The 12,862-nt window shown below is 37.7% G+C and overlaps 1 protein-coding gene across 9 annotated transcripts in view; it reads right to left on the bottom strand.

Annotated features, from left to right (window-relative positions):
- Window positions 1-12,862, bottom strand: part of pald1a (phosphatase domain containing paladin 1a) — a 53,661-nt gene that overhangs the window by 2,258 nt on the left and 38,541 nt on the right. For all 9 annotated transcript variants that reach the window (XM_041974410.1, XM_041974407.1, XM_041974413.1 and 6 more), the window contains exon 19: window positions 9,668-9,823. In XM_041974410.1, the coding sequence (XP_041830344.1) occupies window positions 9,668-9,823 (156 nt within the window). The remainder of the gene's footprint in view (window positions 1-9,667; window positions 9,824-12,862) is intronic.

Below are 12,862 nucleotides of genomic sequence, written 5' to 3'. Positions count from 1 at the left end.
TTCCTTTTTTTCCCCTCCATGATGACCACACAAACAGCGTGACCAGCACTTATTCAGAGCTATAACATGTTATCTGTTGGTTTTCTGCATGTGCAGCTGCTGCAGTGGAACAATAGGCATCAGCTGCGGGTTTGGAAAAGTCAGGAAGTGGTAGAAAAGGAATTCAGATCCTTTCGTTCAGTAAAAATGTCAATACCACAATGCAAAAATGCTCAATTTCAGATAAATTTTTAACAAAAACAATCCTTATCAGCATTCAAAAGCTTAAAAATATACAATATAACCATCATGATGTCTTGGAGATGTATGTGAGCTTATGGTAACAAAAGCTTAGAGATTTGCATAACAAACTGCTGACATGGAGTTAAAAACACTGAAATGCACTTGACAATGGGAAACATAGCAGCTGCAGTTATTTTAATTTAAAGGTGGGGGTGCTTTGTTTCTGCTTGTATAATCTTTTTACATAGCAATGCCTCTGGTAATGGCCACAGAGCATTTTCAGAGTTCTCCTGTAATCTGTGGTTGAAGAATTGAGACTTGAAATCATTTACATGTAACTAAAGAAAAAAAGGAATTTATTATAACTGGCAAGCAAGTTGATATGTTGCCCACAAATTAAAACCATAAAATCATGGTATGGTATATTTTCTTTCTTTCTTTTTTTTTTTTTTTTTTTTTTTTTTTTTAATGCAAGGCGAATGTGATGATCAACTGATGTTTTGTGTATTTAGGTGAGGTAATTGGCACTGCTCCCAAGCTTGAGATGGTGTACAGCTGCAGTTTGAAATGAGCATGTCATGTGTCTAATGAGGATGTTCTAATCTTTGCATACAGGAGCCAAAATGAAAATCTAAATGTTCTGCACATGCAATGCAGCCTGGGTAATACTGGCTTAATGAATAAAGTCATCACAAGCCTGTTTCTTAAGTAATGGGACTAGTTGGGTTGGTTTGGTAGATGAATGTGCGTACTATTAAAAAAATAAAAATAATAATAATAATAATAAAAAAAAAAAGGCATTTTAGTTACCTTGAATGTGACACAAAGTTACAGCAATAACACTTAAGAAAAGACCTTCAATGAAATGACAGAGCTGACCATTATTACTTTATCCAGTTATTTTGTTGGTACTATTTCTATTCTAGCAGTGCTTTAATGGTTGAGATGGAGTTAATTTAGAGTCATTTATGTTTTGTCTGATACCAACACAAAGGAATGACTCTCTTTCAATTTTACCAGTCACAGTTCTTCCCTCAGACTGCCATGTGCACCAATGAAGCCTTAAGGAAACTACTTATCAAAAAAAGGAGGAAAAAATAAAAATAAAATAGGAAAGCATTTTCTTACAAGCTGCCAAAAGTAGTAGAGAAAAGAGTAGGCAATTACCAGTAAGAGTTCGTGCTCTCCACAGATACTTTCACACTGCTGCACACTAATCTATAATCTTTTATATTACATTATGTACACTGACAGCACTTTGAGTTGTCCTGAACATGAAATGTGCTATACAAATAAGCCGTGATCTTATGAAGAGGGAACTTAAGCATGTTCACATTGCAGAGTCATGATCTGGGGAGTGGACAGAACATGTCAGCCAGACCAGCTCCATATGCTGGCATGTCTCTGAGCGAGACTTGAACACATTTCTCTAAAATGAAAGGCCTTGCAGGTTAGCTCACCATCTCCTGGTGTGTTTGTGAACTGGACAATTGAAAGACATATTTGAGCCTTATTGTGAAAAACAAGTCTTGTTTAATTTTGTAGTAAAGTACTGATGTTTAGTGGACTGGAAGCACTAACTACCTCACTGCTGTAACTTGGGTGAAGTCATGGAAGAGGCTTGGAGCAGCACCATGGAAACAGTCTTCAATTTATCTGTCTGAATTTTTAATGAATGGATTTCGTTGAAGAGATTTCCCCTGAGAGAGTTTGGTGTTCGTGTTAAGCTACAGGTCACGCTGAGTCATGGTCTGATGTATGTCAAACACTACACGATTCATGGGGAACACCACGGACAACCAGAAACATCTGGACATAAAAGCAAACAATACGACTGAATTCAAACAACACTGGCAGACACACGCTTCTCTGGAAAGAAAAAAAGGAAACCTCAGTTTGCCCAGTTTACTCTAAAACAGATTCTTTACATAGAGACAAAGCAAGTCAAATTCAGTGGGTTGTTCCCTCTTGCACATTGTATACCCTCAGTTTGGAATCAGTGTCGAACTGAAAGAAGCTAGAAGACATTTGATGGGGGTAACGTGGCCTAAATCGCTGCCAGTTTAACCTTTTCCTCTTCTCTGGCCGTCATGGAGTCTGCAAATTTTGGACAGGGGAGGAATATGCTAGAGGAAAAGTTTAAACCACCGGAGTAAATATGAGCACACTTCATGGTTGCACACTTTCATGTTTAAAAAAAAAAGTGGAAAAATATGATTTTTGGTTTGTATTCTTAGGGCTGTGAGGAAATCCTGTAAGTGCTGTTCGAGAAGCTTTTACAAATGGGCTGTCAGGTTAAATGCCGGGAAAGACATACGGGAACAATGAAGAGAAATAATAGTATAGAGATATTCCTTTCACTAACAATGATTATAGCTTAACTTGCCAACTTTAAGCAGAGATAAACAGAGGCGCTGTAGAATGTGGTCTGGATTATTTATTTGCTGACAACGCAGTCTTACATCAAATATCAAGTATCATTAAACTTTTGCTTTAAAACAGCTCAAAATCTTTACTTCTTTCAATGATTTGAATGAAAAAATAATTATGAAACTACCTAATCAAGTAATGTAGCTTTCATTGTCTTTGTCCAAATGAATCCCTTTGAAGCTCTACAAGCTTTTTCATGGGAACAAATGACTTTGTGCAGCAGAACTATTAGTCAGACTCTGTGACTCTTTGGAGACACTTTGGATTTGCACTATTAACTAGAGCAGCCTGACTCATCCACTCCACAGCTGGCTGTCTAAGTAAAGGATGTGTGAAAAATTGGAAAGAGTAAAAATACGTGTTAGAGAGGCCTGGAAGTGGATGTTGGGGTTCTCAGATGGAGTGATCACATGCAATCTCTCTGGAATCAGAGCTTAGGGTGTTCACACTTGACATTTTCCTCAAGCAATGCTGAAAAGAACTCTCAACAGAAAACAGAAAAAGCAAAAAAAATAAATAAATAAAATAATCTCTCCGTATCCGATGTCAGATAAGTGGCCCTGAGAAGTTTGCTCTTTTACAGCGGATGCCAGCGCCTGCCAGGTTCGATTGACAGCATTTACAGCAGAAAGGGTTTCACCACCAACACTTCGACAAGGCCAAGGATCACATGTTTAATATTCCAGGATTACTTTTTTATTACCTTCCTTCCAAAAAGGCAAAAGAGCCTAAAGCTCCTCAGATTTCTAATCATGGTTAGGTTGGGAGGGCTGTGAGAACCATGGAAAACATTTAGCTTCGGTACATATGCTCATTATCCTATTGTAAAAGTTTCTTTCTTTCAACCTTCAGCTTTTTTTTTAAAGTTTGTTTGAATCATTTTCTGCTCTACCTCATGTCCAAAGCATGATCAAGCCACCTGCATGACATACAGTTGGAGAGGGGTTCTTTTAATGAAAGCCTACAAGACGTGCTTTGTTCAGTATAGCCAAAAAGTTCTGCTTCAACTTTATCAGCAGCACTTGTGAAACTGTGCTTAACTTGACCTCAACTGTTTCATTCTTAACATTTTAAATTGTTAAATTATGAACTGAAGAAAGTAGTTCCTGAAACACTTTTCTGTTTTTGTCCAAACTCTCCATGTCTGCTGATTGTTGGGACAAGGTTTGAAGCGCTAGAGCCTGAGATCATCTGCTTTATACTCATGTCTGATGAAGCCATAGTCAGGCTAATTAGTGCGAGAAAGTTTTGTTGTGGTAGTCATAGCAACCCAATGTTAACTGAATAAGAGGTCACTAAAGCAAGTTAAGGTTTACCCAGAGCTTTAAAGGTGGCTAATTAAAAAAAGATTAATGAATATGTAGGTGTTCTTTTAGTCTGGTTTAGCATTAGTTTGCATTCCAAATTTTCTTAGGCTATTTTTTCCCCATTCTCTATTTCTCTGTGTAAAACATACCTGAAATGTTATATAACTTTGTTTAATTTATTTATTTATTTTCTTATAGGAAAAAAATTAGAATCATGAAAATCTTTGTGTCATTTAAGAAACTAAATTAATGATGAGATTTGATGAAATCTTCCATTTCTCACAGTGTTGCTGTGGTGAAAAGCTGAAGGCATATTGTTGTATCTACACAGTGTAAAACAGTCACAAACCAAATAAAAACCAATCTGATCTGGGGGGGTTAATCATAGCATGGTGCTCACTTTGATGCGCTGTGTTTGTAAAACGGCCTTGAAGGTTTTGCCTTGTGGTAAACAATCTTTCAGTAAGAAGAACCGTTGGAAAGATGGCTTTCATGCTGCACTGAAGAGATCACAAACACCAATACTCATTACGTGGCTGGAGCTGTGGTGGTGGTGTGTTAAGTGGGGAAGGGGGTGTAGTGAGGTAGCAAGGAGGCACTGGTCTTTCCCACAGTCGGCTATCTCAAAGGCTGCACATACCATGCAGGGGACAGGGAGGCCTCTGTGCCACACATCAAAACAGCTGGAGTGACTGATAGGGTACCTCTCCTGCAGGCATCTGTGGTATGCACTGTACACAAGTCCTGCCATTGTATAAAGGCCAACGTTTTGGATTAGCAAACATGGATTTCAATTCTAATAACTCTTCTGATGTTTCTGCTCTGATCTCCCAACATACCATAATAATGTTAGGCACAATATTTTTCCCATTGTGCACAAACGCGCCAGTGAGTGTCAATTTTCAAGCACCTTGTGAATGCATATGCATTGGCATGTTAAAAGGGAAAGCAAATGATCCATCCAGAATTCCTTCTGCAATCTGAAAACACATCCAAAGAAACAGCATCAAAACCATAAAGAACAGAGGAACAAGAAGACCAGTAACATACCCCCAGAGCTCTGATGTCAGCACCACAGAATGAGCACTTAAAGAGCTATAAGACAGTGGGACAACTAACCACAAAGTTACAAGGCTTTGAACAACCTTTCTTCTGAGTACACTGGTACACTTGAATATAGTTTTTTTTTATAAGAGAACTGGTGCAAATACATTTACACTGGATGTAAAGTGTTTCGTGTCAAATTTGTGTGTTATCTCTATCAAAGTTTGCAAGGCAAACCAAATAGTTTTGTTCAAACTTATTACTACAAAGGTAAAGGTTCAACCTCTCAAATAGTTTTTATTTCATATTTATAGTTTAGTTTAGTTTAAATGGGTTACAGAATTAATAAAGTATCCTCACATTACAGCACATTGGGTTGCTTAAAATAATTATTTATATCCTGCAGTGAAAACAGCATAGAACACACGCCAACTCCACAGAAGCAAAGGAGGAAAATATATCAACGGTTCCATATCAGCTAGTAAAGGCTGGTGCCCAGTATGAGTGGAACACTGTGCTTCTGCTGTTTGTGGCTATAGAAATCAAATTAGTCCACACATAAATACACATTCACACAGCCAATGCAGGATGCAGGACAGACTGTACCTCAGACTTGACATGTTGTGTAACCATAGCTTTAAAAGCATGACCAGCGGTGGAGATGACCCCCCGTCTGCAGCCTGCAGCACTGCAGTTTGTCACTACCGATCCTGCTACGGTCACTGGTGATAGGCTAGTGATTGTGCCCTGAGGTTGGTTGAATCCAGATGGTTGGGCCGCTGCCAGATTTTGCTGCAACTGGGCCATTGCAGACAACACAGCACTGATGTGGTTGTGGGGGTCTGATGTTTTAAATGCTCTTCTTAGCAAATAATATATACAGTATATCAAGATGCTTGGCTGCTCAAACATATGACATCTGAAAGCTACAGCTCCATTCTTGCTGCCTTTTTTTGAGTCTCTACATGATACAGAGCTGGTCTGGCTGACATGTCTTTAAAATGACGTCTATGCCTAAACCTAAATCCCCCCCAAAAATGGTTGTGGAACACTGTATTTTCTTCAGGTTTAAATACATGTTTATTTTATCAACACTTAGTGAAGCTGAGGACCATGCCAAACAATTTATTTAATTATTCAGTATGTTGAAGACCATATTTTGTGCTCTCCATGTGATAAAAACACAAGTCGTGTTAAGGTTTTGTAAAAACAGTAACACTTTCTGAGGAGGAAAAGCCCATATCTTTTGATGTTATGCCACAGATTGCATGCACAGACAGCAAATTGATTGAAAACTCCACTCACCATATTCTGAATACAAAGAGGAAAAATGGGTGAGTTTGTGATAAGAAGGCTCTCTGGCTGAATTATCTAAATATTGTTTTAATTTCTTTAGATGTTATCACTGCTTTCATTTACTTATAGATCAGGGAACAGTTATGCCACAATGCATAAAGGACAGCCATGTGCTGACAGTATAGTTACCTGGTAATATCATTTGACCTCAACATATATAGCTTGATTCAACAGGGAGGCTCACTGTCAACTGTGACTCACTTTCTTATTGTTAACCACATTCCATTAATGTGTGTAATATAATATACGTAAGAAGTACAGGAAAAAGAGGTCAAGAAAAAGAAAGTTGAAAACTATAAGTGCTGTGCTACAAGTTTAAACATCTAACCACTTGGATTAATCCTGTATGAAAAGCTTCAGGTGAAAACTGCTGTAGTAATTATACTGACAGGCGTCCAACAATCACAAACGTTAGTCATAATTTATGAGGTGGCTTCAACAAATGGAAAGTTCAGAGCACAAGCTTTATTTAAAAAGAAAGTGTCAGTCAGCCGTGATAAAGTACTCCATTTATATTCAGGCACATTCACATGCCAGCTGGGGCTGGATATCACAGGTATGATCATGTTATCAGTGACAGTATGTGACAAGGATGTGCCCTTTGATGTCATGCCAGTTCGCTGTTAATAATATATCACAAGTCTTACCAACAGCATACACCAGTGTAAAACCCACTGAATGATGTTCAGCTACTTCATGCTCCAGACTTTCTTTCTTTAAAGGCTTTTTCAAAGTAAAAAATAAAAATGAATGCAGAGATCAGAGTATGAAATGTGGAATTATTGCTACAGAAAAGTGAAATTTGCTTGTGAGCCCCTGAAAAAGGCTATTTGGCATTGTTTTATATTCGTTTACCCAGCCTTCATTTGCTTGGGGTACTAGCCATTTCAGGATAAAGGATTAAGCTTGTTGCACATCAGAAACAGACTCATTAGACGTATTGAGGTGGCATCTAAATGTCTGAGTGATGCTTTCCATTCAGCTGATGAATGGCTGTGATTCTAAACCCTGGCTCATTTCCCTAATGAGTTTCCAAATGGCAAATAAAGAGAGAAGAGCCACAAGTTCATGTTTCCTGCTTAAAAAGGATCCCCAGTACTGATTTACAACATTATCTTTATAATTACTAAATTAAAACACAAATTCCAATTAAGGTAAAAATGTTAAATAAATAATGGGTGTAATAATGCACAGCTGAAACTGCATTTTAAAAGCCTCTTCATATGCTGCTAGTGAATAATAAAACTTAAGCAAATTTGATTGCACTGTGACAGTAAAAATATACTAAAACATTAAGTGGGTTTTCATCAAAAAATTAAACTCAAAGGTGAGGAGTTTCAGCAGTTCTAACTGTACATGGAAATGTGCTGAAAGTGGCTGGCTCGTTATTTAAAACAATTTAGAGAAGTGGATAAATGTGTTTATGTCTTCAAAAGCGGTTTCTGGGGAAGAGGCAAGTATGTAGCCTGTATACAGTCTGCATTTACATCAGGAGACTAAATACCGCTGTACACAAGAAATACAAGTTACCAGTTTTGCTTATGTAAGTTTCATCTGCAAACCTTGTAGGGTGTTTTGATTTTCCTCATTTGAAAGAACCACCAAAGCAATAACAACAGCTGATACTTAAGGGTTTTCTTCTTTAGAAGAAGGCTTTGCCAGTAACTACAAAAAGGTAGAAATCATCCTGTTGCCTACAGGATTAGAAAGAGGAAAACATTATGCCTGACTTTTTTTTTTATCTGATAATGTAATGATTTCTGATTTCTCTGCATTTTCTGTTGCCAGTTTTACAGCAGAATGTCCGTGACCCTTGTGCACATGCCTGTATTTTCTCATGGCATAACTGGGCCATTAGAGTCAGCCTGATGCACCACATATATTTGCTATTCATAACAGGAAGAATGACTGTGCATATTTTTTCTGACAATTGTTTTCACAGCAATTGTTCCAAACCATTTTGGAATTCTGCATTTTTTCTTTGAGTTTAATCCACCTCAAGACGAACAAAGAAGAAAGAGAATTTCAGTGATTTTTTTACGTTTCATGGCCTCTTAGTTTTTTCTTTCTTCCTCTACCATATCTCTACTATTAAGAAATGAAAATGGGTTTGAAGCAGCAGCCCAAGCGTGACTATGGATTTTAGTATGTTACTATTTATAATTATGACTAAACATAAAATCATTTTTACACTGATGCTTGTCTGTGGTAGAAATGTGCAACTTTAACTTGACTTTTTTTTAAATCTGCAAAGCAGTGTTTAAAACCAGAAAGCTAAATCATTTGATTAAAATTCAAGGAAAATGTAAATGAAATTTCACAATATTTCACAAACATTTTCATTCTTTCTGTGAGCTGCTACAGTGGGTGAGGAGACTGTCAATGTACAGTACTAGTACAGCATCATTCTATTTTATCATGATGGACCACAGGTTTTAATTGCAGTGTGCACGTGTGCAAGCCAGGTACCACTTACTGACAACTCATTTGTTTGGAATGCACATTAACTCTCAGCTTCACTGTAGGGGCACAGCTGGTCTAGCGATTAATTTACCCACAAAAACACAGAGACGAGACACTATGAAGTTCAGGGTGCAAAGAAGCAGGCCTCAACAGAACCAGAACAGGCTTGTAAATTCCTGAAGGAAACCCCAAATGGCACATGGATGACAAGCTCACAATTGGAAATATATTTAGGTATATTCTATTAATACACATTTGCATAAAAAAGTGATGCCTAGATGTTGTCGGTTTTATAAGATTCCTTCTAGTGGTGTATTTGAAGACATTTTCCCCTGGATATTCAAAACACAGACTCTTCCGGGTGTTTGTGCTCTTCTTTTTCATGTGGCGTAAAAACAAGATGTGCCCACAGCAATGCAGTAGTGTTATTGTGGAGAGAACCAAATAAAAAAAATGTAGTCACTCATACGTAAGAGTACCTTGAATTAAACAGTTGGTGGTGAAAATTCTCCCCTCAGGTGCTATCAAACCATTTCAGAGCAAGTAGACACAAGCGCATGTCCAACCTCAAACGGTGACAACGTGGTAACAGTGATGAAAATATGACATTTATGTCAAGCTTGTCAAGATTCTCAGTAGAAAAACAAGTAATTAAACATACAATGCTGTTTTGTTTTTGTCTTATTGTTTTTTGGTCATTTGTCTTTATTTATCAACACTGAGGCCATTAAAAGGATTTTTGCTGGATGTATACTGTTAATGGGATGCTTATGGAAATAATTATATATGAGACAGAACTGAAGAACAGCGTAGAAAGGAGTAGAAGTGGAGCAAACATCCAGTACCTGTTCCATCCACTGAGTGAAAGAGCGCTGCCAAGAGTTTTTCTTCTCCAGATGCAGGTATGTGTTGAAGAGGATGAGGTAAATGTAGCGCTCCAGGTACTGCAAGCTCCTCAGCAGCAGCTGCTGACACTCCTTCTCTTTCTTATCAGTTTTGATCTATGGAAAAAGGTAAACAATGCTCAGTTGGTGTATGATATGGATAAAATATATTGTCCCAGTAGAATGCATGTATGTGTACCGCCATATGTTGTCTCTATTTCACTGTAGCTAGTTCTGTGTCGCTAATTGCCTTGAACATGTACACTGTGTTTACATATGGTTGGCCTGTCTTGACATTTAAGCTGCCTCAAGAATGGAGTAGTCTTTAAAGGCGTATTACTTTGTTTGTGAACTCTTTGTGTTTTCTGAAGTTGAGAGCATGACATAAGGCTAAATGAAACACTGAATTTATCATGTTAAAAAAAAGACAAGCAATCCAGAGGCATGAGTCAGATTTTTCATTCAACCAATCAATGGGTCACGGCCCAGCAAATTTCCCACATTTGATTAATCCTTCTGATGAATACACACAAACTGGTCAATCACTACAATAGCAACAACAGTTTGAGTGACTGATTGCATAACCTTTTCAAGTTACATAACGTTGTCATTCCTTTCTCCTATACTTCTCCTTTAAACAAACTGTCGGCATGAACTCTGTTTCAGTACAGCACCAACATAACATTGTTTTTCTTTTTTTCCTGAGACAATAAGCCCCTCCGAGTCAAGGTGTATGTCTGCTAAAGTGCATGTATAGCAGTAGGCTTGCATAACGCATCGACAGCTTTGACTAAATTTATGACAAGACAGAAAACTTCTTTAAAGATGCCAAATGTCCTCTTTACACAACTCCAACTGTCCAGCTGTTACATCACAGTGCTTAGTTTTTCTTCTTCTTTTATTTTCACAGAAAGAATTACATTTCACATTTCAGCCTGGTGATCAAGGTGCATAATTTAGCTTTTTTCTCCACACTCCCTCCATAGCAGGAAATACAAAAGAAATACTTAGGGGGGAAAACAAAGGTAAAACAGGTTATTGCAATTTGTTATGAAGTCCTCGTTAAATCAAAGGTGGTGTTTAGTTGTTTATATGTCATCTGTCTTACACATTGCATTCATTGCCTGTAAACTAGTATCTTTATCAAAATCGACATAATAATTGTTTCCAGTACTATGAAAAATACTTATGACTTGGTGCCACACAAACGTGTTGGTCGGTGCCTGATCTGGCTACAGGAGCTGACCAGTCAAAGAAGAGTTGGCTTTCTGGGGAGTGTGGGCAGCTTCCATAATGCTGTTTTAGTGCATTCGTTGCTAGATTTAGTAACTTTTAAAACCCCTTCAGCAACTTATTTAAAAGGGACAAGCAACAAATGACAACTCCAGCGACTTGGAAGCACAGAGAAAGTAAAGCAGCAGCTGCATGGTAACTGAAAGACATCTAGAGAAAACAATCAAGACATTCTGCCACTTCTCTTTTTGCTTGAGCTATTACTGTACAAGTAAACACAGCCAAAACCTCTTCAGAGACATTGTCTGATTTAATTAAACGTGGTTTTGTCAAATGGGGTAGCAGCTTTCCTGTGCTTTCAAAGGGACACGAGCTGTACAAATGGTCCTCTTCAGTCAAAATTTTACACTTATTTTGCTATCTGACAACAAAAAACAGTGAAATATGTAAAAAAGAAGAGCTTTTTAAGAACTGAGCTGTATCTATAAACATAATACATGAGCACAGAAGGGAAAAAAGATGTTAAGGGTTTCCACAAAGCAGTCATTAATACACCAATGAATCAACAGCATTGTGGTATCTTTTTAACACACTTTTGTTACATTAGAAATAGTTGATCACAAAATTCTAACGTCTATTTAATAGGAATCATAACTCGTGCAGAGACTCTTCGATTGAGCACATTTGTCTGATTGCAGTTATATGATTTCAAGCTGTGTGAAATATTTACACTCTTCTACAAACAATCCCACCTTCCTTTTCAAAATATTTAATTTTGCCCTTTTATCCACCTGGTGAGTGGAGACCATTTGAGATTTGGAAAGGAGTTAATCTGGTAAGCTGTCAAGAAAAACTGACAGTAAACACACAATACCACCTGCAGTACAACCTAGTCTTCACTATAGTTGTTTATTCCCTGTGCTTCTCAAGAGCTTTTAACCCCACTGCTTTGAAATAAACACTATGGTTACATTACTAAATCATTCAAATTTTCTCTGCCAAACCCTATAGTCAGCAGCACAAGAACAGTGCAATTACCCAAAGTACAAGATGCTCCTATAATTCCCCTGATTGTAATTCACAAGACAAGATAATAGTACTTTCACAGGATTAAGTTAGTGTCAGCAGGGTGGGGAAAATATCTTTAAAAGCCAGTGCTGGATAATAAAATAGGAATGTCATTCTGCATGAAAATAAATCAAGATAAATAGAAATTTCACTTATGCAGTTGGTTTAATTTTGCTTTCAACTAATCCCTTTTTATAAAATCCCTACAAATACGCCAACAACAATAAACACTAAAATTAAATGAAAAAAAAAAGCCCTATCAAAATGAACAACACAACAGCACTATTACATGCACCCCCTCACAAAGTAATGTTAGCATTTGGGTCGCTTAATTGCAGGTTGTGAGAAGCACCAAAGTGAAGGCAGACATGTTTTCATCAATGCTGCATTTTCTTGTCCCCTTCTTTTGTTTCAGATTGCTTGCAACTTTGAAAAGTCCGAGGCACAGAGTGATCAGTTCTGCCATCCAGCTGCGTGGCAACTGGACTGGAAATCATGTCAGTCAGGGTTAAAGCAAAACAAATGCAGCAACAAAGCGTAGTATAACTCAAGGTCCTCTGAAATTTTATTTTGTTTAAGGATGACTAATTCAAATGCTTGTGGGTTTTTAGGATATAAAAGAGTTGCAGCTGCCAGCTAACTGATTATTTTGGGAGGGGTGCAAAGAATAAAGTTTACAAAGTAGGTGGGCTAGAACTAATTTGAAATGTGCATAGCACACCATAATACAGTCATTCCAGAGCTGAATGACGCAGCAGAGAGAGGGGGATGGATGGGATTTCCTGTCCATTCCCAAACAGCTGTGGCTAGACTTAAGTTTTCCAAGCATCTGTCACAGAGTAGAGGAGAAACTAC

The sequence above is a fragment of the Melanotaenia boesemani genome, chromosome 21, assembly GCF_017639745.1.
Source record: "Melanotaenia boesemani isolate fMelBoe1 chromosome 21, fMelBoe1.pri, whole genome shotgun sequence".
In the NCBI taxonomy this organism is placed as follows: Eukaryota; Metazoa; Chordata; class Actinopteri; order Atheriniformes; family Melanotaeniidae; genus Melanotaenia; species Melanotaenia boesemani.
The sequence above is the reverse complement of the archived record's forward strand: the minus strand, read 5'-3'. Positions and strand labels throughout refer to the sequence as shown.